General features: G+C 42.2%; 1 protein-coding gene across 1 annotated transcript in view; it reads right to left on the bottom strand.

Annotated features, from left to right (window-relative positions):
- CNTNAP2 (contactin associated protein 2) overlaps positions 1–27092 on the bottom strand; it is a 1071500-nt gene that overhangs the window by 605201 nt on the left and 439207 nt on the right. Inside the window, exon 10 of the mRNA XM_090286919.1 lies at positions 2205–2311. Within this exon, the coding sequence (XP_090143045.1) occupies positions 2205–2311 (107 nt within the window). The remainder of the gene's footprint in view (positions 1–2204; positions 2312–27092) is intronic.

Below are 27092 nucleotides of genomic sequence, written 5' to 3'. Positions count from 1 at the left end.
CCTTGAATTGTGCACTGTGGTCGTCTAAGCTCTACTTAGGCACAAGCTGGATTTTCAAGATTTGGGCCACATTGAGAGGAGACAGCAAGGGATCAGGGTTTCGTTGTTAAAATGGAAGATTCTGCTCGTACAGATGCAAAAATGGACCAAGGAACGGGTGGGAACCAACAGCCAGGAGGAGATGAGTTTTCTCTTTTGCATTTGGAGCTTGAGCTAGAGCCAACCCTAAATGTACTTAGTATGTTTCTAATACTTGGAGTGATTCCTATAAAAAAAAAAAACCCAACTATTCAACCAGTGGCATATTTAAAACTTTTTTAAAATGTTGAATATTTAAAAAATATTTTTCCTTTGCTGTCAAGTCAAACGAGCAAAATAGAACCAGAGCCACAGAAACGAGTCACAGACTGACAGTGACCAGAGGGGAGGGGAGAGGGGAGAAGGGAGGAAAGGAGGGGAGGGTCTAGTCAAGGAACTGCTATAAATGACCCAGGGACACGGACAACGGGGAGGGGACTGACTGTGGGGGGGGGGCGGGGAAGAGCGATGGGGGAAAAATGGGACAACTGTAACAGAACAATAGAAAAAATGGAAAAAAATAATCATTTGCTTTTCAGTTCAATATCAAAGCTGTCACTGAGACAGGAAACCCTGAGAACCACCACCAATTTCTCGTCGTTTGTCCTGAGTTAGAATTCCCATACCCAGGAGCAAAATCCCTGGTAGTTACCGGTAGTATTTACAGGACAGTTCTACCTAAACTAACCCGGTGCAGTAACAGTACTTAGCGTTATCAAAGTTACCTAATTCAGACTTATTATATAATGAGTATTAGATGCTGAAAGTTAACATTTGATGTGATTGGAAAGGCAATTTTAGTTATAACTCCTTTAGTCTAAGTAATATCAATATCAGTGTTGTTCCTTATTCATTAAAATAACTTTCTCACATACCGATATATAAATACTTTGTAGTTGATAAATTACTAAGTGTCCATTTTTATTCTTTTATATGTCTTTCTATTATTGTTAGTTTTTTTAGTTTTTGTCTCCTGTTTTTAAATATCTTCCAAAATAAATACATAAGCACAATAAAATAAATTACGGGTATTTTTTCTTAGTTAAGATCTCCCAATATTTCTGAACTCAATTTCTGACTGAAAATGACTACAAATCATTATAGAAAAGGCTCAGAGAAGTACCTTGCATTTTTACTGTCCGCAGAACTCTGTTCTGATAGTATTTTCTGGTCTTTGTTTCTTAAAAGTGAAGAGAAAGCCGTCTGTGGCAGAGGGTTTAGATATTAGATTTTCAGTTTTTCAGGATATTGAGGGAAGATTGAAGGAGACTGAATTTCTTTCTCTCTCCTCGCTTCCTCTCTAGACATGCGCACGCACACGCACACGCACACGCACACACACACACACACACACACACACACAGATGACTTTTTTCCAACCGTATGTTTCATGGCAAATCTGTTTTCAAAAGTGCATTGTAAACGGCATTGCATTTTTGGAAAGTTAATGTTACAATTATAAAGTTAATAGTCCTTTAAAAAATGTTCTTTGAATTACAAAACATTAAGTTGATTTACCTTTTCAGGGTAAAGGTGTCATATAAAACAAGGCCCTTCTGTGTTTTACTGCTCATCCTTGCATGCTACTTTTTATTCTTAATATTTAAAAAATTGGTCTTCTTGTGTTTTTATTTCAGATGAACTACTTCAATGGACTTCATTCTGCTTTCTAACTCATCTTTTTCTGAAAAAAAATTTGCAGCCAAATAGTTGTGACAAAGAACGAGACTATTTCCCAGAAGCTAGATGTTCAGATGATGCCGTCTGCCTCTCTGATGAACTGATAAATGGGGACCCAGTCAGAGACATCACATTCATATAATTTTCCAATCTACCCAGACAGAGTTTAGACACATTGACTCAAACCCAAGATCAGCATGCCAATTTCAGCTACATGTTTACAGAACACTGGAAATGTTCCGTTTTTTTTTTTGGCATCATTAGGCATGAAAGAATAGACTTTGACAACTAGAATACTGTTCTGTAGAAACAACAACAAATCCCTGTCCTTCGGAATCGAGTGATTTAGTGCGGGGATTATGTGGGTTGCTGGGTTTTAAAGCACAGCTAAAGGCCTGGGAATTGCAGGCAAGTACAGGTTCAGAGGGAGAGGAGTTGGCACTCACAGTTGTGGCAGGTGGCCCCGCTGTACCCCGTCTCCTCGCAAGTGCATCGGAAGCTGTCCCATGTCTGAGAGCACTTCCCACCGTGCTCACAGTGATTGGGCACACATCTGTCAGAGAAAGAGACAAACAGAAATAAACCAACAAAAAATGAGATTCACGACTGGCCAGATTCCAAGCTGCCCGGGCAATATATCATTTCAATGCCAGGTTGCCTTAAAAAGACAATTAATCCTTGTTAGTTTGAGCAGATTAATATGATTCATGATGGAAGGTGCCAAGCGCACAAAAGATGATGTATCACAGACCTACCTGGCATTTCCCACTTTTGAGTCAACAGTAGAAATTAACAAACAGTTTGGAGATTCATTTGCATATCACAGATTCTTTTTATTTTCCTTTTGCACCAAAACAAAGATGCTAGCTAAATTTCCTCCTGGGGAGAGATGAAAGATTAGCCATCTTGGTTCCTGTCCTATTCTTTAGCAAGGCCAATACCAAGTCAGAAAGGGGTAACAGTGGGCTTTCCACAGCAATCTGAGTTTTGGAAACAATGCCATGGCAACAGCGATGAGAATATACCAGCTGGATAAGAACAGATTGCTAAGTCTTCCTTCCCTTTCCCCTGTGCCCGGCGACCTAGACACCTGCATGCATAACCCAGGGGAAAAGGAGGTTTTGAGTTCAAATCCTTGTCTTTCTATTTCCTAGATGGGCCGTTGTGACTTTGTAATTTAAACTTTCTGAATCACAATGTTTTCATTTGAAAAGTGGAGCAATGATACCCTTCTTATGAACAGTTTTGAAGGTTTGGAGATAATGTTTATAAACTAGATAATCACTAGGCAGGAAATAGGGGGTCAGTAAATGAATGGGAGCGATGAATATCTAGACCACAGTTTTCAGGGCACGATTTCATAGCTTGCCTGGTCCCTCGCCATAGTGAAGCTGAAATTGCTTTTAGGAATATTCCTCCTTTAACAGCACAAACTCTTCCCTAGGCCTCCCGTCAATTCCTCTCTCCAACCTTCCCACAAACGGATTCTTTATAATCCTGGTTAAGATGCTCATTCATTGTTAGGTATTAGCATTCACAGAGCATTTCTGGACTTGAACAGAAAACTTTAAAATGGACAGGTCCACTCAGAATAAAACAGCAGAATCTACGAGAGTGGGTTATAGGCAATGAGCTGGCAGAGAGCCACGCTGCACCGGACTCTTTAATTATAATTATAATAAAGCCCTGGGAACTACCTGCTGCAAAATAAGACAGGACGGGGCTCAGAGACAGCATCCTCCCGCTCTGTTCTTCCCTGATTTACCATCAGCGATGCCTGAAACAATGGCAGAGAGCACAGCCCGCTTAGGTATGGAACCTCCGGCCCTAACGTAGGAAGCATCCACTCTTTGCAAACCTTCAGGCACGCAACAAACATTCCCCAAGCACTCGCTGTAACACACGGCGCTGTGGGACGCCAAAGACGAAGAAGCTTCTATCCACTGCCTTTCAACAGCTTACAGCCTAGGGAAGTACACATGCCGGATACACAAAATTTCCAAAAGGAGGTGGAAATGAGGAGCAGCATAATGCGGGGACAGAGTGCACAGAGCAGTTACCATGTAGATTGGAAGCACAGCCCAGGGCGGTTAGGTTGAGCCTCCATGCGTAGACAGAATCACAGGAGAAGGAGGTTAGAGGAAGAGTATGAATGGGGGAAAATACGACCCACGCAAAGGCTGATGCTGGAGTATCACGACAGGAGACAGACATTCACTCTGCAGCTATGTATTTATTTAGGCCCACTAAGAAACTTTATTTTTTTACTTTTTTATTGAATTTCTTCAGATGACATGGGTTAATAAGATTCTATAGGCTTCGGGTGTACAATTCCATGATCCATCAACTGTACAGAGTATTGTGAGTTCACCGCCTCAGTTTTCGTTGGGTGTATACCTGGGAGAGACATTGCTGGATTGCGTGGTAGATCTATTTTTAATTTGTGAGGAACCATATTTTTTCCTTAGTGGTTGGACTAATTTACATCCCCACCAATACCGCACAAAGGTTCCCTTCTCACCACATCCTCGCCAGCATCTGTTGATTGTTTCTTTTCTTTTCTTTCTTTTTTTTTTTTAATGACGGCCATTCTGACAGGTGTGAGGTGATACCTCATTGTGGTTTTGATGAGCTTTTCTATGATGATTAATGATGTTCAGCATCTTTTCATGGGCCTGTTGGGCACTTTGGGGTCCTTTTTGGAGAAAAATGTCTATTTAGTTCTGCCCACTTTTAATTGGATTATTTTGTTGTTGTATTAGTTCTTTTTATATTTTGGATATTATCTCCTTATCTGATACAGAGTATGCAAAATTTTTCTCCCATTCTGTATGTTGCTGTTTCATTTCATTGATCATTCCTTTTGCTGTGCAGAACCTTCTGAGCTGGATGCAGTCCCATTTGTTCATCTTTTGCATTTCTTGTTTGTGCTTTGGGACCATGTCCAGAAAAAAAAAATTTGTCAAGACAATATTGATGAGTTACTTCTCTATATTTTCTTCTATGAGTTTTATGGTATCGGGCCTTATGTTTAAGTCTTTGATCTGTATGAATTAAGTTCCTGATTTATGGATTTGCATATGTTAAACCATTCTTGCACCCCAGGAATAAATCTCTTGGTCATGGGGTGTAATTCTTTCAATGTGTTCTTGACTTTGGTGTGTCAATATTTTGTTGAATTTTTTTTGCATTAATATTCATCAGGGATATTGATCTATAGTTTACTACAGTTTCTATATATTTTTTCTTGTGATATCCTTATCTATTTTTGGAATCAGGGTAATGCTAACTTTGTAACTCATAAGTGCTCCCTCTTCCTTGATATTTTGAAAGAACGGGAGGGGAACCATATTGATTCTTCTGTACACGTTCGATAGAGCTCACCAGTGAAGTCATTATTGATATATGAGGACTTACTGCTGCCATATTCTCTCTTGTTTTCTGCTTGTTTTGTATCTCCATTGTTTATTTTTCCTGTGCTAGCACTTTTCTATAATGATGTTCTCTGTTTCTATCCTTTTTTATGCTTCACGTCTTTTCTCTAGATTTTGGTTTTGTGGTGACCATGAGGTTTATATAAAATGTTTCATGATAAAATAGTCCTATTTTCTGGTGATAGCAACTTATTTTCACTTGCTTATTCAGATTCCGTCATTTTCCTCCTCCTTTTTAAGTATTATTATTGTCACAGATGTTCCCCTTGTTTCAAGTTCATTAGCAAATTTTAGTCACTGCGGTAGTTTTTATGCATTTTCTTTAAACTTTATGCTATATTTGATGATTTCACACCCTATTTTAAAAGTTACAGTTTTTCTAGTTCTATCTTTTTATCACTGTACTCAAACTTTTGTGGACTTTCATCTTTTTATTTCAAGTAGGAGAGCCCCTTCCAACATTTCTTGTAATGCAGGTCTAGTGGTGGTGAACTCGTTCCATGTTGGTTTGTCTGGAAAAACCCCTGTTTTGCCCTTATACCTGAAGGACAACTTTGCTGGACAGAGTATTCTTGGCTGGCAATTTCGATCTTTCAACACTTTGAATATGTCATTCCACTCTCTCCGTGCCTGTAGAGCTCCCGCTAAGAAATTTGCTTGTTATCTAAGGGGGTCTCCTTTGTAGAACAGTTTCTTTTTTTCCTTCAATGCCTTAAAGACTCTTGCTTTATCATTACCTTCTGACAGCTTCGTTTTAATCCATCTCGGAGAAGGTCTTTTTTGCATGGAGATAGAAAAGTGATATAACAGCTTCATGGACTTGTATGCCTAGCACTTCCCCCAGGTTCTGGAAGTTCTCAGCTATTTCTTTCTTTCTTTTTTTAAAAAAATAATTTATGTTTGTTTATTTATTTATTTATTTTTAGAGAGAGGGGAAAGAAGAAAGAAAGGGAGAGAAACATCACTGTGTGGTTGCCTCTCACTTGCGCCCCCAACTGGGGACCTGACATGCAACCTAGTCATGTGCCCTGACTGGGAATCGAACCAGCGACACTTGGCTCGCACGCCAATGCTCAATCCACTGAGCCACAGCAGCCAGGGCTATTACTTTCTTAAATAATCCTTCTGGCCCTCTTCTTCTCTCTGCCTTCTGGAATTCTTCATCCTTATTTTGGCTTTCCTAAAGGAGTCTAAGAGATCTCATAGGTTTCCTTTAATTAAAAAAAAATCTTAGTTCTCTCCTCTTCCTCTGAAATCATTTCTCGATTCCCGTCTTCCAGATCACCTATCCTCCTCCAGCTGACCAGCACTATTGCCAAGGCTTCCTACTGCATTCTTCATTTCATTGATTGAATTCCTCCATTCCAGAAGTTTCTGTTTAGTTCTTTTTTAGAATTTCCATCTCTTCAGTAAGGCACCTCTTCTGCTCATTTCATTCTTCAGTTCACTGAATTGCCTTTTTGAGGTTTTCTTTGTAGCTCGTATTTCTTCGTAATAGCTATTTTGAATTATTTATCATTTAGATCCCAATCTTCCCCGACTCTGAGTCTGGTTACTGGAGAATTGTCATTTAAATTTTGTGACACCGTATCGTTGTGATTTTGATTAGATGTACCTCTGCTGGCGCATTTGAAGTAGCAAACAGCCTTCTTGTTCCGGCAAAGCTTGGCTTGCTCTGAGTTTAACAGCTCACTCTATTGGCAACGAGAGGCCCATCTTTCTGTCCAGCAGGGGCGCTATATCACAAGCTTTTGTTCCTTCTACAGAGATCTCCTTGGGAGCCCCTACTTGCCACCCTCCAGCCCCTCTGTCAGACGGGTCTTTGGGGCCAACATCACAGCTGGTGTCGCCTGGATCATGGGCACCACTACCGGGGAGGACACCTCTGCCTCCCTGGTTCTGCCGCCTCCACGAGGTCCAACCCACCGACCTTCAGGTACACAGACGTACGGATCTCTCAGGCGTCGCAGCATGCTGTGCAGAGAATACTTCGTCTACCTTGTTGTGCAGTGGGAGTCCTACCGTGTAATGGACAGGGGACAGAGGGAACAACTTATACCACCCTAGGCTGCTGTCACTCCTTCCACCCGCCCTGCACATTTAACAGGCACTCGGTGGTGGTGCCGGGCATGGTGTTCTTGAGACTCAAACATGGTCCTTCTCCAAGGGCCTTATAACACAGGTGGACGCAGAAGATAAGATCGCTGCAAAACACAACCCCAGGCAGACTTTTATGATTCCTCACAGAGCTATGGAATGCTACAGAAATTTGGATACCCGAGTAGTTATGAGTAACATGTTGCAGAAGCGAGAAAGCACTGGGGGGTGGGGGGGCTGGGCTGCTGTTTGGGTCCGTTCCCCCAGCTGCAGGTGCCACGGTGCGGGCTCAGCCGGAGGCACTGACATCCCGAAGTCCTGACGGCCATGACCGCATGGGAGGAAGGAAGGGGGCCGACACCTCAAAATTACATAAAGCGAAAAAGATCCTTGATACATAATTTTGGAACACAGGACAGCTACGCCTTTGGGTAGTGTATCCGCTTCCTAAGGGCTGGGGGTGAAGATGAGCTCCGCCTAACAATGGAAGTCGTTAGCATCAGCTCATTATACAAATTAATTTGTTGGAGTAGTATAGAGGTGTATCGAGTTGCAAAGGAAAACCAGGTTGGAATCTAAATGTGCTCTAAGTAATGTTCAGAGCAGAAAATCCACATCTCGATGAAAAAAAAAAAAAAAGATTATTGTGTATTTCCACACGAGAAACATATACCTATCAAGTGAGATCCCTAAAATTCAGTATAGAAGTTCTTTAAAAGTGATCTGTTATTTAAATGGGATGTTAATAGTTAATTTTAAAAATTTTTAATAATTTATATTTTTTAAAGCTAACATGATTCATAGGCTGATTACTGGCATTTTAATTTTTAATGGTGAGAAATGTTTTATTTCCAATTCAGGTTGAACCATCAAATGAGGTTCAAACCCTAATATTTAATTAATATATTGGAAACATGTTAGGACCGGTTACCAAGCAAAATAAAATACAGATTAACCTTAGCTTCCCCCTTTCTAATTGTTTACTTCTTCTACGGTACCCCTGTGGGACCGTCTGCCTATGTCGAATACAGCATTCTCACCATGTTAGTAAGTATTCACTTGAGCATACATCTCTTCTAAATTGTGACACGTTGCAGCTAGGACTTTTTATCTTATGACTCTTGGCCTGGCCAGGTGCCTGGCCCACCCTCAGTAAACGCCTGTTGATGGGATGACGAAGAAGCAGACGACTTCAAGGCTAGAAAGTTAAGCCAAGCAACTGAAGTACTTTTGGAGGAAATACCTTTTTTGCTAAGAAATATGGGCTATTTTTATATGGACGACGTTAGTCTTAAATCTAGACCAATAACGTTAGCCAACTACTTATTTCAGTAGGACCCAGGAAACACACCCTTTGTTTCACTGCATGTCCTGGCTTGAAAGTTTGCTTTTCATAACGAGGAATCCAAATGCCTCTACTGCTGCTGCTTGAGACGGACCTGACCAGGCCCAGGAGCACACAGGGGACGGCCGGTGTCCGTGTGCTGTGACCAAAGGCCTCGGAGCACGTGATGCCTCAAATGAGCTCTGGGCCCAGTGCGCCCTGCTATCGGGGACTGCGTCAGTGGGAATCACCCGTACAGTTATGCCAATGCTGCCTCAAACGCTTTAGAATCAGGATGCATTTTTTAACCGTGAAATCTACTTGTGTCTCAAACATAAAACCAAGAAAGGCTGCATTTGTAGAGTTCAAATGTCTAACAGCTACTTAACAGAATCACTCACTATGGTCAGTGTGGCAACGGTTTGGACGGACGCAACAATTCTACTCAGGGTTCTGAACGACAGTCGTAGGCTAATTTCGCTCAGTGTATTTTATGTCCATACGTGATTTTAACGGCAAAGCGTTGAGGCAACTAGTATTCAGATCTAAGAAACTGCAAATGGTACCGAAGTTGTTTGCCACAGCTCACTTTGTGGTCCGCGGACGCTACTTAATCAGACGGGGAGAGTGGAAGAACTTTTATTTCAAACCTAAAGCAGTGTTATTCTGACTGCATAACTGAATGTATTAGTAGTCTTCAAAGTACTTTGAAGGCGCTTTACTTTTTTTCCTCTCCACTGTTTGAGTTAAAAATGGTTTTACATAAAATTCAAATTAAATCTTATTGCTGTCTTTAAAGCTACACTTGGTTCTACAGAACCCAATATAAAACCCACACATGTCAGAGCTACGCTCACACATGACCAAGAGCAACAAACAGCGGAGTACTTATTGGAACAACTTTGCTGTGACTAATCTCCTGAGCGACTGGTTTGCAAATGCAGTGGCTCCCAAACTCCGAGGAGCACAGGCACTACTTTAAAATCTTGTCAAAAGGAAGGTTCTGAATTTCTGGATCTAGGATGGAGTCTGAGAGTCTGTGTTTCTAATGGTCTCCCGATGACACCCATGCAGCTGGTCGGAGGACCAAGGTGGGAATGCCAAGGTGCTGGAGCCTTCCGGCTCTCTGCAGCGGGGTCTCCGAGAAGGGGGCCACCAAGAGAAGAAGCAGCACAGACTGCAGACGGCGGGTCAGAAGGGCAACTCAGATTTACTTTGCCATTTCTCCTAAGACTACTTTGTTCATGGGTCCTCCTACCGTTTTTTATCTGACTCATTCAGAGTAATGACTCCTCTCCTCATCCCGTTGGGTAGGTCTAACATTTCAGCACCCGACTGTAGACCCCGTCCAATTCAGGGGGATCACTGAGCATACAGGCAGTTTCATTTCACTCTAAAATGAAGTTCAGCATTTCCAGCCTCAGAGTCAGCTGAGTGCGCCCACCTGCTCAGGGGTCGGACAGAGCCCAGTGCATGCACCGCTCCTTTGCTGGTGGAGTACGACAGATTCTACCCACCCAGTGTGCCTTGCCCTGAGCTCCAGAGAGGACAACTTTAGGTTACTTACAGGTTTTTTTGTGAACCATTGGAAATTATTTAAAGTGATGTACAAATTACCCCACCAGCATAAATTACCCCCTGAATTGATGACTTCTCCCTGGGTCTTGCTTCCCAATTTTATTTTTGCTTATTAAGACCAGAAATTCACTTAGAAAGTTTGGCTTCTTAAATGCTACTTTTCATACTCTTGGCCCTCGGAGCTTTTCCGCAATCATGGTGGTGTTCTTCTGCACTGCCTGCAATATCGATCTCACCAATATTTCAGCACTTTTATTTGCACACTAATTAAATTTCAATTTTAGTTGGAGGCATTCTATTTCTTCTGGTCAAACTGAAATTATATGGAGGCGTAATCATAATTCCAGCAACTAATTTAGTATTTCATTACTACATAACTTAATTTTATAGTTATAAGCCAGAAAAGCGAATAGTATATTGATGGTGTTCCTCCAACAAGCATTTATTTATGGAAATATTTCAATGCAGAGATATTGACTATACCTCTCCCATTATGCCCCTGTTTTCCATTAAAAATAATCAAGCATCTTTGGTCCACATCTATACAACTATGCACTTCTACATTAACAGTATCAATCATTAATTTAATTTAAATGTATTTTTCTCATTAAAAAAATTTTATTGTTCAATTACAGTTCTCCCAATTTTCCCCAGTCATTAATTTTAGCCTTATAATATAAACATCTTAAAAAATAATTTCTATCATAATAAGCTTGAGTTCAGTTTACCTTATTTTGTTAGCTTACTTTGAGTTATAAATTTTGCAATGCATTCCCCATTGTTTTATAAATGCAACATCTTTTAAGAGATTACAGGGTCACAGGCGGGGAGGAGCCTGTGAGATTCTTAGCTCCTTCTCCGTCCCCAGATCCCGCTGTCTCTAATGTACACTCGTCACACTAAGTTCTAATCAGCCACCTGTGCTAGTCAAGATACTATACACCAACTCTGGAGACACGAAAAATAAAGGAAGCGAAATCCTTGTGACGTTGTATTTAGTCATGAAACTGTCATGAGAAGCCAGGTCTCCCTCCATGCCTAATACTAAAGGTATCGGTACAGAGATGAGATGCTGTATCACGCGTACGCGAGTGTACTGAGGTTGAACGGAGAAGTTCGTCTTTGAGAGGCAGCACGGATTTCGGTGAGCCCGGAAGGGAGGAAGAGTGCCTTTGTCCCTGGAGGGACCCCAGGGCCTGCAGCAGCACATACTGATGATGAAGTGCGGGGCTGGCCGGAGCAGAGGCTTGCCCTCTGGCGTGGGGACTGTGGCAGAAAGCGGTGGATGCCTACCCGATGGCCCTTTCCCCTCTTCCTTTCTGTCGCCACCCTGGATTTGCTCAGGTATCTTCTCTCCCTCATGTGGCCGTGGGATTTTGAGAGGGAGATGGTCCCAGTCTGTAAGGGACTAAAAGTAAAGAAGCAGACTTCTTAGTGAAGTCATTAAATGGTTGCACATTGTTCCTCAGAATCTATGGTCCTCTTCTTCTGTCACAACGGAATGAATGTCTTCACACAGAGCCACCGAGGGAACGGCGGCTCCTCCAGCGGACGCTCCCTTCCATGATTTTGGGCACTACGTTTGCTCACCGCGCTTCGTCCATTGTCTAGACCTGTCTGCCGTTCAGAAGGCGCTCCATGGATTTTGAGCAAGTGAATATCAATCCGTGGAAATGGTTGGAAATGGCTTTCAGAGCCGTTTTGTGAGCATATGAGTACAGAGGAGCAGAAAGTGACTCGGGCTGCTGCATTTTAAGTTTTGGATTATCTTTTTCATTTCTCTCGAATCTAACATAAACATAACACCATTATACAATCAGTCAAGTTGTCAGCCATCTGCCTTCACCTGTAACAAGTGTGGCAGGGATTGCCGACTCCCGAGTCGGACTGCACAGCCATTCTCGGCGGTGCAGATAGACTCTCAAGAAGCTACGCCATCGTCTCTCGAGACGGACGGCTGCCGACGACGACGACGACGACGACGACAAGTTGTCTGGCTCAAGGCTTCACGCAATTTCTGCACCTACCAGAATGCTATTTCATTTATAGACGAAGAAAACACACATCTAATGTAAGCCCTGTAATCTGAAACACTAGTGAAGCCTTTATATATTGATATAATTATTAGACTGGCAAGTCAAGACCTGAAGAAACACACTAATCAAGCAAAGATGGTATACTGACAAATGAATCAGTATATAAAAATACCAAAACAATAAAATAATAGTTAACATAAGGATGAAACCTCATACATTTATAGGTTTCTTTTGTTAAAGAAAGTAATAATATGAGTAACTTTCATAGGATACTGCAAAATTGTCTTTTTATTAGATTAGGAAGATTAAATACTTTAAAGGAACAGATACTATTACTAAGATTACCATGAAAACAAATTAAATTATTTTATAGTTTGCGTTTCCAAAGGCATACTTTATTTTTTAAAAAATAACTGATATGTTTTAGCATATCAGAAGAATTTGCACAAAAATTACACTGATTATATTACACTATGAAATACGTTGTCTTTTTTAATTGGTTCACCACTGTTTATAATCCTGAAATCAAACTGAAAACATCCCCTTAGGCATCGCTGCATTCTGATCCCTCAAATATCCATGAAGGAAGAATATTTAAAATGTCCTATTTTCCATGATCAGGTTTAAAGGGTACCATACATGTTGTCACCAGTATTCCAAAAACTAGGGAGGTACCAGTGGCTTCTAATGGCCCACAGAATAGTTTCTCTTCAAGAAAAGGTACTCTCCTAAGGCAGAAACATGTAATTCAGAGACCTTTATTTTCTAGATATCAACACGGCAACATTTTCACATAAGCTACACATACATACTCAAGAGATAGGGTTAATTTTAAAAAAATGTCTATTCAGTGTCGACCTTATATTCAAAATATTCAATGATGTTTGCTCCTCTTCCCTCAAAATAATAAAACCAGAAAGCAGTGAAGAACCAAGAAGAGATTCTCCTGGTACAGAATTTGTCAATGAAGCCGTCACCCCCACCCCCACCCCCAACTCTGAAACACAGAGTGTCTGGGCTTTCTTAAGCCATGCGGACATCTGATCGAAGGCTTTGGAAACTAGAACTGACCCAGTCTAACCAGAGGATCTGATAGATTTTACAATGAGGCAGCTAGAAGGACCAGAGTCTGTTCACACGTGGGTAATAACTCCATGGTTTTAACTGAGTTTTAGGTTTGAGTTGAGCAAAATGTGTACCATGCAGACATGTTGCCAGTATTTTAAAAGTCAGCAGTCTAAACATGAACTCAAACATCCGCGTAAGAATAAACTATTCGTGTATACATAATCTTTAAGATGGACCACTGTCATCACTGCCATTTCAAAGAGCCATAGAGAGCACAAAACCGCAAACAAATTATTAGGAGAGAATTATTATAATTAAGCCCCTTGGCCAGGCAGGCTGTTTATGTAGACTCAGACATAGAGTGTTACACCCACGTCCACTAATATTGGTGAAGACCTTGAATTCTTGTTCCAACCTTACGTTAACAGCCTATTAAGATTATGGTGACCTGAAATTGTCATAACATGTCTGTGTGTGTTGCTGGTTTTTAAATTTTTTTTGACCTCTAAAATTCACGTCTGTGGACTTCTGGGTTAACAGAACATTCAAACCACTATGACAGAACAGTAAAAGTTTACAGCTAGGAAGAAGGATAGAGCCTGGCTTGGTCTCTTTATTTCACAGATGAAGGAACTGAGAACTGGGGAGTCTGTGAAGCTGAGCACACCCTGCCCAGGTCACTCATGGGGCATTTTTGTGGCAGTCAGGACTTGGCCTTAGGTGTCTGGCTAGCACTAAAGTCCTACACAGTTGTCCTGAGTCACTAGAGAGAATAATAGTTGCACACTAGAGATCTTTGGGAAGCACATCGTATACACAGAAAGAATTCTTACTTCCCCATTCACAGTGAAATAAACAAAACATGTATTTATTGTCTTTAAACAGCCTGAATGCCTTTTGTGTGGACACGTTCTCTCCAATGGGTGGCTTTCTCAATTATTATTATTTTTTTGCACTGGGTCAACATAGGTATATTATGTTTATGCAGATTTTAATATCTGTACAACGAGGAAATTAATATAAATAGTTCTGACTTTATTTTTATAGCTGATTCAAAAACAAACAGTGTGCTAAACCATTTATTTAGACGCTTGCTATGGTTTTGTTATTATCCTCACTGTTTAACTTATTATTTTTCCTGGAGACCTGCTAGTCTCTCTGGAAGGCAGTGTTTGTTGTAAATTAAGCTGGCAAGAAATCTATCAGAGGCAGTTTGTGACAGATACTGTTTGCGCCAAGGCTGTAGACTTTGGCCCTCAAAGGACTAAAGAGAAGAGAGCCCTGCTAATGGAGACAGAGGGTTTGAGACCGTCCGTCCGTCCCAGGGAAAGGCTGCAGTGCTCCTCCAGGGGGCCGAGGAAATGGATGAAGGCTCTTGACACATGCTTTTGTTTTAGCTCCTAATTAGTTACTGGACCTCAATCAGATTCAAGGTTTCTTTAGGCAGAGGCCGATTAAGGTCAGTTGAGGCCCTGGGCGTAGAAGCAAATATTGGGCCTCTTAAAAAAAAAGAAACAGAGAGACAGGGAAAATAAAAATACATGTTAACCCGATTTTAGGCAGCGTAGTCATGAAACCAAACCTGTTGTCATTAGAAAAAAGTGTCAAGTTGGGGTTTTGCGGGGCCCTTTCTTTGCCAGTCAGGGCCCAGGGCGTGCGCCCGCTGTGCCCGCCGTTAAATCCGCCTCTGTCTTCAGGTCGGTCATTTGGGTCAGACCTGGGTCTGCACCGGAGGCAGAGCAGGCCCTGAAGAAATGCCTGTGGATGACGTAATCACCCAGAACAGTGCCAGCAGCTCTTCCTCTGTCACAGGTGCCCCAGTGCACAAGGAATCAAAGAGCGCAGAGGTTGTAACAGTTTAAAAAAAAAGTCACTTCTTGCCACATCCCTCAGAGATGCGTATAATCACGGGCAACCACACTAGAAGTTTCTCAGGGTCTCACAGCTCGCTATTGCCAGAGATAAAATTCTCAGATTAATATCCTTAATGCTTGCTTTGTAGTGTTCACACTTGTTCCTTTGCTAAAAAAAGGCAGAGGATTCCAGAGCACAAATCTAATGTCATAAATGTCAATAAATCGTGGGAAATGGTTTGCACATTAGTTCTTTCAGCTTAACCTAGTATCTTGTTTTGGTGAACAGAACCTGTTTAATAATGAGTCCTTACACTTTCAGAACAAGCATGCTCACCAGTATCACCACGGTCTTCCTAGAAGACAGTCTCTGGTTGATTACCCGCGGTTATCACCATTTCTGTTAATACTTGGCTAAGCAAGAGGAGGGAAATAAGTCAATGCAAATTTACTTTCATTTAAGAACTTTAACTCATTTATAGAAATCCTGGGCAGCATAGTGTAGAACATTCACTATCTCATTAATTGGATTTTGTTCCAAAATAAACTACTAAAGATGTTCCTTTTTGTCTATGTATAAAATTGAATATACTGTTATCTTTCGGGCTCTGCTTGAGACTTTACATTGTAACCACAAAATAAAATTGGCCATGGACGTAAATGGATTAACATTATCGTGGGATGGAAAATGAAATGCTTCCCAGAGAAGACGTCTTTAGGGTTCCCTGGAGGAGTAACTAGGAGGAGCAGGGGACACGTTCTCTCTTCTTTATAAAAGGAAAGGGTACCTCCTCAGCACCGGCCACGTTCCATGCAGCGTATGAAGCACTGGGGTCCTAAGGAGGGCGGTGGAATCCACACATGGTTGGTGCGTGTTCCCTGGCGGCGTGGGCCGGGAGGCTGCGGCGGGGTGGGGATGACTACCTGCCATGGAAGGTGCTGGCGAAGGCCACTTGAGCCGTCTGTAGATGGTGAAAGCTCAGAGTCTAGCACGCCTGGGCTTGAGAACAGCGTGGGCAAGGAGAGGGAGGAAGGCTTTCTGGGGTGAGCAGCCCATGCCAGGAATCTGGCATTGCTGAGACTTTTAACAGCAAAACCGCGAGAGTCAAGGGTTATTTTAATTCTTTCTCTGTGTGACTAATAATGACATTAAATGCTGGACAGGTGTTACGCTGCTCACGTTTCTAGAAGTCAACTCTATGTTCACGCGCATGCTTCTATTCCGTAATTAGGTATTCACTCTCTAATTTTACTGGTAAGAAATCAAGACTGCCCCAGGGATTTGATGGCAGAATATACTATAATCACTGTCCTATGATTTGCCCTGGCTGGTTTGGCTCAGTGGATTGAGCGTCGGCCTGCGAGCTAAGTGTCGCTGGTTCGATCTTCCAGTCAGGGCACATCAGAGAAGGAAAACTCTGACTCCAAAAAACCTCCGCTGCCTTGCGGCATACCTCTTCAGGGGAAAGGCTAAGGGAGTAAACCCCGACAGAAAATCCGGAGCCGGAGTCCCTAAGGCGGTTTGACGTTGTAGTCAACACCGGCAACTCCTGCGGCGCACCTGAAGCCAAGCTGTATCGACTCCGTCTTTCCCTTGGACCCTTCAGCTGCGAAGAGAGGGGGGGTCTGCTGCATGGGCAACAGCAGACCCTCCATATCACCCTGCCCAGGCTCTGTAGCTTCAGCTTCACTGGAGAGGACACTCCAGCGTCATCGCAAGATGTCGATTCAACACGGGAGGAGACAGATACCGTGTCACTCCCGAGTCGGACTGCACAGCCATTCTCGGCGGTGCAGATAGACTCTTAAGAAGCTACACCATCATCTCTCGAGACGGACGGCTGCCGACGACGACGACTGTCCTATGATAGATATCATGAAGTGATTTATAACAACACTATAAAGGTCACTATGAACTCATTATTATACTATTCTTTAGTTCACTAGAAACAGAAAAACATATATGTAGTCAAAAAACAAGCCATGCACTAACGATGACTGTTCAGTTAATAGATTTGGAGCTAGCAAGAACCCTCACTAAACATCGAAGAGTAGAAGATGAAGGGGTGAAAATGATGAAGACGTTGGCAGGTTTTTCAAGCCCAGAGTAATTAAATGTCAGAATCCCCCAAAGCTGGACCATTGCAAGAAAATAATTCATCTAAAATGCAAATGATTTTAAAGAAAGTAATACCGGTGAAAATCTAACTGTTTTATTAACAGGCACTTGACTTTATAAATGGTCATGAAACAATTTGGCATGCTTAATTTTAATTACAAACAGCTCATTTCGCCAGATTTATTATCTTACTTGAAAGTGGTCTGATTGCCCTATAGAAAAATTGGTAGGCTATAATTTGCTTCTGGGTAGAGTTTCTTGATCCTACTTTATTCTCTGTGAGTTATTACAGTATTATCTTTTATGTCAAAACAGTTGAGTCTCAGTGTTTCAGATAATTAATAACTGTCAGTTTTTAGGGGCTTATCCCTCAGTAGCAAAAATGTATTCCCAAACCTAATTACTCAAGCCTAAACTTGAGTTTACTGCTGAGGATTTAATTTAATTTTTTCAGTGTTGACTGTATGTCACGACCGCAAAGCAGAACTCATGTATAATCACTTCCTTTCCGAGTGGAGTGACAGGTTTACACTGAATATGTACACACTGAAGAGCAAGTAACACCATGCGCACTACCCTCCTGTGCGCACCTGGAGTTCAGTCTATTCATGACTGCGGATAACTCAGGATACTCCACCATAAGAGAAATCCACTCATCCCCCCAAGAAATAACCCACAGGAATTGTCATCCAAAGTAATAAATCAGTGTATGCAGCCAAGCAATTAAACAGCAGAAAGCCCCAAATTGCTATTGACTGGCCCCAACTAGACACAGAACATTGAGATCAAAAGTCAACTCCAACCCAGTTACACTGACAGGTACAGCGCGTTGGATTTTATGGTTGATACCAATGGATGCCCCCAAATGACCAGCTTTCTCTTAGGTGAAACTCCCACGGGGAGGAAAACTGAAAAAAAAAAAAAACAAAAAAACCCTCTAAACACAGAATCTTCATGAGAATAATGCACACAGTGGTTTTACCTGGATACGGTGCACGTGACCTAGGTGCCCGAGAGCCACGTTTCGAAAGGACCAACTCCAACATTTAAGCCCAATTGTAAGGCAAAACCAAACGGGAGGAAGGCAGCTCTCCCAAAGCAGCGCCTGTGTTTCGGCCCAACCTTCTGCGGAACCAGCCACGCGAGGTTTTCCCCTGGGTTCCTCCTTCGCACGCGCCTTGCCTGTCCACGCAAACACGAGACCCTCTCCCTGTTCTCGGCAGGCACCACATGTGCCCCTTCTTCTCAAGTGACAAAACACGTTCTTGGAAACTGCTCTTCAGTGAACTTGAGGTGAGGCGCTTTCTGTTCCCTCCCAACACATCTCTAACCCTGTTTTTGTTTAATTCTGTACAGGCTGCTTTCTGTATGTTACGGTTATGCCCTGTCTTATTAAATTATCGCTTCGTATCAAGTAGTTATTTTACTGAGTTTTTCGGATAGATAATCATCTCGGCTACAAAGAGAGGCAGCTTCCGCTCTCTCCTTCTGGGCGCCTTGTGTTGCTCTTTGTTATGAATCCCCAACATGGGCGGTCATGGTGGACGTAGTGAACAGCAGAAGCTTGTTTTAGTGGGAATGTCCCTAGCGCTGTTCTTTACGACGACTGTTGGCTGAATGATGGCTTTTGGAGGCACAGCTAGAGGTACAGATGCACACATAAAACCACGTTCAAAAAATTACTTACCAATTTCTATTTAAATTTCTATTTAACAACAACACACTGGTATTGAATTGTGTTAAATCCCTTTTCAACAACCACAGAAATGATCATATTGGTTTTTTCTTGACTCTATGAATATGATCACTCATAGCATTAGATGACCTAATATTAAATCTTGCATTCCTGACAGAGTCCCTACTTGTTCTAGGCATACTATTAAGTATGATGTGCTGTTGAATTCTGTGTAGTGAACTCTAAGATTTTTGCATCAATACTTGTAAGTGAGAGTGGTCTGAGTTTTTTAATTGTGTTTTTGCTTCTGTTTTACTTTGGTAAAATCTTCGTCGGACTTGAAATTGTTGAAATTACTTCATAAAAACAATCTGAAAGTCTTCCTCTACTTCTATGCTCTGAAAAGAGTTTAAATCAAGATTTTGTTTTCACTCATGGTGTTATTTGGAGCTCTTTGTTTATTTAAATTAATTTAAACTGAGATAATGTGGCCAGAAATGTAGATGTATGTCTTGGAGGCTGTGAATAGCATGAGTTTTTGAAACTGAGGGATCTGAAAACAGCGAATTTTGCCTCTACTAATTGTCTGTGCAATTTGAGCAAATCACTTAATTTAAAAAAGTCTTTGATTATTCACTCTTAAATGAGAGCTATAATACTTGAAAGTTTATCATGATAATTGCATTTTGTTCCACTAGGACATACTTAGATATTGAAATCATTGCTCTGTATCACTGATTCCTAGTTTCAAGGTTATTTAATTTATCAAAGACGGAAGAGATTAAGGGACAAAAATGAAAACACATGGACTAGAAGCTCTGATGAACCAAGTCTACTTCTGTGCTCTAAAGATCCTGCTACTTTTAGAAAACGTAGAGCGCTTGGTATTAATGAGACGGGCGATCAGAAAGTCCAGGTGGAGAACAGGCCCACGGACCGATCGCTATGGAAACACATTTCCCGAGGTCGTCAGAACCATACAAAAGGCCAGTTTCTACGCGGTGTTCAGTCAACCCTCGCACACCAAAAATAAGATGGAAGACCATGAACCTGTCAGATGGGGCGTCGTTTTCTCAAATGGGATTTTAAAATACAGACTCTCCACAAGGAGCACTGGCAGGCCCAGTGTGATTAAAGGGCACCGGGATGTTTTCTTAAAGTTACAGCGCTGGCGACTTCATCCTGAGCTCTCACCCTTCAGCTACAGCAGCTGCGGGGCTTTTATTAAAATCTTGTTCCCTTCACTCATGTCAGAAAGGAAAGGTCAAGGCTTCTGGAAGGTTAATGGGCTCTGGGCCTTCCTTGCGCCGTTCTGCTGTTTGGTTTATAAACCATCCCAGGCAACCCTGGAAAAGCGGCACCAATCCTGCTTGGGTTTTAAACCCTTAAATTAAATTCTGTTTTGCTCTTGAAGTTAAGAGAGCAGATATTCAGAAACCATAGCCCTGCTGGGGAATCAATCATAGTCCTGGCCATCTTAATATAGTTGTGATTTTTGCTCAAATATAAAACTACATCTTAAGTATACGTCCTATGTTAAAATTCGAAAACAGCAACAATCACAAACTGCTCTCTAATTCAACAGAAGAGGGGAGCCTTACACAAATGATGACGATTCATAAAGCCAGAGGAATGCATTGTCCTGGCTGAGCACACACCTCACTTAAACTAGAAATCCTGCTGCCAAAAACATATATATATAACTAAATAAACAGAAACAAAAAGAGCAATCCAAGACTTCAAAAAACTCTAAAATCACCAAAGAAAATTAATTACCCATTTACCTTGGAAAAGTACAGTATGGCACAATATTTTAACAAGTGTAAAGCTACAGTAAGATTAAGCAAAAAGTCAGTGCTTAGCATATGCAGGCAGGAAATAAATACTGAATGGCTACATAAAAGAACACACCCCAAATGGACAAATTCTCTGTTGATGTAAAATTATATTAATTTGATTTAAGTGTAAAATGCTTTGAGTTACAGAATGTTTTCAAATTTATTTTTGCTCCAGTGTTAAATACAAGTCAGTTCTCTTAAATAAATAAGAAGCATTGTGTCTTAGGTTCCTATTTCATAAATTACCATAGTTTTCACTTTCCTACTATATATGCAGAAAGAATGCATTTCTCAAAAAACTTATAATTAAAACAAAATAAATTGGTCTTATTTTCACCTCCTATTTTAAAACACATTGGCCAACTTTCCAAAGGTTGAGTCTCAGAATTATTCTCTTGATTCTAGATCCTGTCCATGAGAATCACTTCTACTAATGATATTGGACAGGTCACCTCGGTAATTGGCACCTAGGATTATTCTTTTGTAAAATGAGGAATATAGTGCCTGATTCACGTGGCTCGTTGCAAGAATTAAAAGTGGCAAATTATATAATTACTGAGTGTTTTCTATGCAAGATTCTAGAAATCCAAAATGAATAAGACCATTTCCTGCCTCAAGAAGATTGCGTTCTAACTGGGGGAGCACCGATAAGTAAAGCCACAGCTCCAAGGGAATCAATAATATAACTCTGCACTTCCTTCTCCCCGGAGACAGCAGAGCTCCTGGGCAGCCTGAAGACAATGGTTCCGATTCTTCCTGGCGTGGGGGAAATGGGGATGGCATTCCGGTTTAGAGAGTTAACCGTAAGGAGCTTCCCAGGAAGAACCAGTGCCGGGGTGAAGAGGAAACTACAGGACCTTAAGGAGCTCTGTGCTGCTAGGATGATTGGGACAGGCAACAAGAGACAAGGTGGGCTGGGTGCCGGTGGCCAACCAGGGGGGAGCGCACCTCTCCTAGGTACACTGGGCGTCATGGAAAGCACGAGGTCGTCCCGGGTCAGGAGTCTCCACTTTACGCTCACATTTCTCTTTGAGAGGAATAGGCTCGCCCTGGAGAGACTGCAAACGCCCCGCAGCACGTCACACCTTGTGCGCAGACCTCCTCTTGCAGACAATGTAGAGAGCCAGAGAGGACAGAGTCACATCGCATGTCACTGTTTCAATAGCTGTGTGAGTGTTTCACATATTAAATAATTTGTCTTGTCTGTCCATTGGGATTCTCTGCTATGCTCAAACCAAAGAAAAACTTCGTTTAAAGAAATATCTGGTTCATTAACTTCCCACAACATTGTAAAATATTAGTATTTTCATCATCTAGCACAATTTATAAAAAGATGCTCAGGGTCCTTTGCTACTTAAAAAAGTACATCATCATAGCCCTGGCCAGGCAGGTCAGTTGGTTGGAGTGCTGTCCTGATCCCCAAAGTTGTGGGTTTGATCCTTGGTCAGCGCACATATGAGAATGAAATAATGAATGCATAAGAGAAGGGGAACAACAAATTGATATCCCTCTGTCTCGTTGTCTCTGTATCTTGCTATCTCTCTAAAAACAATAAAGAAAAAAGTAAAAAGTAAAAAATTAAAAGGCATCATCATGGTTTAGAATATAAAGTCATACAAGGGACAATAGAAGAAATTAACATAAAAAATCCAATAGTAGAAGTTATTCAATACAGTAGAAACAATGCCAATTATGTAGACATATAGAGAGCTAAACCCTACATCAATCTTTAAAAAAGTAAGTTAACTTTTTTTATTACTTATACAATTTTGGAAATATAAATTGTTAGGCAGTGTCCTAGAATGCTACTTCATGACACCTCTCCCTGCCCCTATTTATTATTTGTGTATCCCTATGTATATAACCTATAATATAAAGATATTTCCACTGTCGTTAGAACATTTTATATTTATCATCACAGACCTAATTTAAGAGAAGATCAGGAAACAGATTTTTTATCCGTGGATTGTTGTATATTTGTTCAGTATTTCTAATAAGGACTGATGATCTGACAGTAAGCAATGGGGAGAGCACAAATAAATAGAATTGACCTGGCTGCCGTGGCTCAGTGGATTGAGCGTCGGCCTGCGAGCCAAGTGTCGCTGGTTCGATTCCCAGTCAGGGCACATGACTAGGTTGCACGTCAGGTCCCCAGTTGGGGGCGCGAGTGAGAGGTAACCACACAGTGATGTTCCTCTCCCTCTCTCCTCTCCCCTCTCTCTAAAAATAAAATAAGCAAACAAACAAATAAATAAATAAATAAAAATAGAATTGATTTGTTTCCACATAGGATTAGTTAATGTTTATGTAGCACCAACCCTGCAGGAAGGATGTGCTGGGTTCTCATGCATCAGACCATCTTTAAAAAACTGTAAAATTCAGAAAAACAATTTCTCTAGATAAAAATGTTAAATTTTATTTGAAACTCTTAATTGATTGTAATCTAGCAATCTGGAGATACTCCCTCTTAAATGTTATGTTTTAAAAATAAAAACCACAAAAAGAAAAAGAAGATAATATGCATCTTCAGAAACAGGGGAGATGAGAAAATAGAAATACTGCATCTTGCACCTCATCTGCAGGTCACCGACACTAATTTAATTTTAAAACAGTTGCACTACCGAATTCTAGTGCCATTTAACAGCAAGGGGAATTTAATTAAATCAACCTCATTATTAATTGCTACCTTCCCATTTTTTTAAGAGCTATGCATAATTCATGAACAAATTGAGAGAACCTTTCAAAAAGAAATTTTTTTTTAGGTTAAAAGCACTTCATCATATTGGAGGAGTGAGAAACAGGTTTTGTAATGAATTAGTTATAACTCTCTTGATATTACCTCTGTTTATAATTTAATTTCTATAATAATTAATGTATTACCTTTATTTAAATATGTATTTTGCAATGAACACACACATATAATATATAATATATATTATGCAATAAATATATATCAGGACAGGAAGGAAATGTAAAAATTTTCCCAAATCCTGCCACCATGATATATTCACTGTAAACATTTTGATGTATTTCTCTTTACAATATTTTTTTCCTATGTTTGTCCATAACACATACGTATTCTGTATAAACACATGCATGTTTATGTTATGGACCGAAAATTCATGTCCCCGCCAAATTCTACTAAGTTGAAACCCTAACCCGGAAGGGGGTTGTCATAAATGTGGAGCACACATGAATGAGATTGGTGTCCTTATCAAAGACACCCCAGCCAGCCAGCTTGCCCTTTCTGGCATGTGAGTTTACAGAGGAAAGGCAGCCACCAAATCCACTGTTGCCTTGATTGGGGACACCCCTGCCCCCAGAACTGTGGGAAACACATTCCCACTGCTTATAAAGCACCCAGTCTATGGTCCTTTGTGACAGCAGATAAATGGATGAAGACGGTGTAAATCGATCTATTCACAGGTAGAAGAACATGTGTGCAAAACCAAGCACATGCAACGTATTTACACAGAATTCTCCAAAAGTCTTCTGAAGTCTATCCACTTGTCCATACCGACTAACTCCATCATGGTAGAAATGACAAGTATCCTTTCTTGGGTTCACAGCTACATCTGTCTGTCCTTAAATCTATTCTTCATATAGGAACTGCAGTCATTAAGAAAAATAAAAACCTGACTGTACTGCTTCCTTGCTTAGATTTCTTTTCGTGACACTCTACTGCACTTAGCATAAACTGGGACGTCTTAGCCTGAGCTGCAAGGCTCCGTGAGATCTGTCCCCTGCCCCTTTCTGCCCCAAGCCACCCTGTCTCCTTCATGGCTCAGGGCTGAGGAGGGGGCAGGGGACAGATCGAGCAGGGCCTTGTCTAATCGCACTGACCGTGCTTCTCTTATCGGTTGCTAAAAAGTCCTTCCATCCACACATACTATTTTTTGGGTCAAAGGCACAAGATTCATCTTCTACTGCAGTGAATGTCCAGACAAAATAGAACATGTTAATGCTTGCCTGTAGCTGGTCTTGTCTTCACTGAGAGTCCCCACCAGCTGGTGCACATAATGAGAATTTAACTAAATAATCACTACACGTTAAAGCTGTCTGACTCAGTAACTTAAATGCTCTCTGGAGGTCATGTTCAGGTAGCCTGGGAGATAATCGCTTTCTCTCTCATTGTCTCATTGTGAGGAAGACGCGAGGTTGGGTTTTCCCACAGTCACGGCTGTCGATGGTGACAGACCTAGATGTGGCTCTCAGGTCTCTACCTCCTTAACCGCCCATCTATTGCTGTTTCCATCATCAACGGCACGGGCCAATCAAACGCAGGCACTCAAGGCCTCAGGTAACTCCAAAACATGACAGTGATGCACACAATAACCATTTTCAGGGACACTCTTAAGTAGCAGGACTCTCTCACCTTAAAGCAGAGAGAGAGGGAGGGGGAGGGGCAGGGGAGAGGGAGCAGGCGGGGGAGGGGCGGGGAGGGGGAGGGGGAGGGGCAGGGGAGAGGGAGCAGGTGGGGGAGGGGCAGGGAGGGAGGAAGGGGGAGGGACAGGGGGAGGGGGAGGGGCGAGGCAGGGGGAGGGGGAGGGAGATGCAGACCCCGGCTGACTACTGCTGGAAGGACTCTGTGGTACCCTGGGGAGGGGGAGGGGGTAGTTTACCAGATTCTTTGGAGCCCAAACAAAATATCTACTACAACCACTCAGATCGTTTCTCCCACATTTTTTTCCCTCGTGGAAGAATAATCTCAAAATTCATGCAGCTTGCCAATGATTCTGATGTCCAGAACAAAGTATTCTGAAAGGAGAAGGACACAATTTTCACCCCCTTGAATACACAGTCGATAAGTAATAAGCGGGCACGTGCCTGCCGAGACTTCGAGTAAAACTAAGAATGACGTCCGGCGTTTGCTGCAAGGTGGGTGTTGGGCCATCCTCACATCGCTCCAGTTAAATACGGTTTTATCCGTCCCTACCCATATGGGAACAGGGGCGGGGGGGGGGGGACGACTCGGACAACCCTAACCCACATAAACACAACATGCAAATGAAGTTTCCAGAAGCACAGCTCCGAGGCCAGGCCTGGGATGTGGTGTCCTCCCCCAGCTGATTCTCCCTGGAGAGGCTCGGCGGGGTCACCGTGGGGTCTCCGCCACCACAGGCCTGCCACTTCTGTTTTAATTATATAGTTTTTAATGAACACTAAAATGCAAAGCAAGAAAAGGATGCACAGAAATGGCCCCACCTTCCACCCCGGTCTCTGGGCAACCATAGAGCCGGAGGTCCCATCGGTCGCTGGTGGGAGGACAGGGACGGCCCCCTCCCCAGACCGCTTTCCACTCCCGCGCTTCCCTCGGCAGTGGCTGGGTCCCTGGCCCTGATCAGTAACACCCCTTCCCTTGTCGGGGTGCAGTTTTTCAAGAAACATTTACTATTAAAACATCTATGTTGGGCCACCCACTCGGAGAGACCCTAAGATGCCATTTTAATAATCTAACAAATAAGATGTAGTGGTTTCTCCTTTACTCTTAGCAACTAAGGCGGACGATGACAATAAAAATAAAACCCGGCTGGAAAAACGTAAACACGTCAAGCTATTTCTCAAAAAAGCAAACAACATCCTCCTCATACAAACCGTGAAGGAATATGTAAGCTTTGGACTTCTCTAGCCCTTTTATTCGATCATTTTCCTGATTTCCACTTTTGAGGATAACTTTATAGAAGATGACTTGAAACCTGGGCCAAGACCCTGGTGACCTGCGCCCTCCCGCCTGCGGCTCAGAGGAGTTGGTCTTTCCTGCTCTCAGACTGCCGCGGCCTCAGCCGCCGGGTCGCCCGGCCTTTCTTTGCGGGGAAAGCGAGAAGGCTAAGGCCGCTGTGTCTCCCTAACCGGTTCCCGATCCAGCAGTTCCGGCCCATACAGGCAGGCTAATCCACCCCCAACACCTAAATAACGACTTCCCGGGGACCTCTGAAGAGGGGAGGAAAGCCCTGGCCTTTGCGTGTCTCTGCGTCTAAGGGACTGAGGGGAACAGACCCAAACTTTACAAAAACCTTTTCACGGGGGACAGAAAATGCGAATGGTGGACACAGACTGAGATCCAAAGAGGAAAGACAACCATAATCCAGAGCGTGAGGCCAACGTGGACCCGCAGACCTCTCCTTCTTGGAGAAGCTGACCGTCTTGGGGTGGAGTCCCACCAGCTGCCCTGCTAACAAGTTACGGCCACGTTCATTTGCCAGGGGGATTCGATCGCATTCTTCTAGGTTTTAGGCACGGTGCATGTGAAACTGCCGAATAAGAAGATCATAAAACTCATCGACTTCCCTCAGGTCTGCGGTTCTAGAATCC

This window comes from Furipterus horrens, unplaced genomic scaffold (assembly GCF_987537825.1).
Source record: "Furipterus horrens unplaced genomic scaffold, mFurHor1.1.pri manual_scaffold_9, whole genome shotgun sequence".
NCBI classification, from domain to species: domain Eukaryota; kingdom Metazoa; phylum Chordata; class Mammalia; order Chiroptera; family Furipteridae; genus Furipterus; species Furipterus horrens.
The sequence above is the reverse complement of the archived record's forward strand: the minus strand, read 5'-3'. Positions and strand labels throughout refer to the sequence as shown.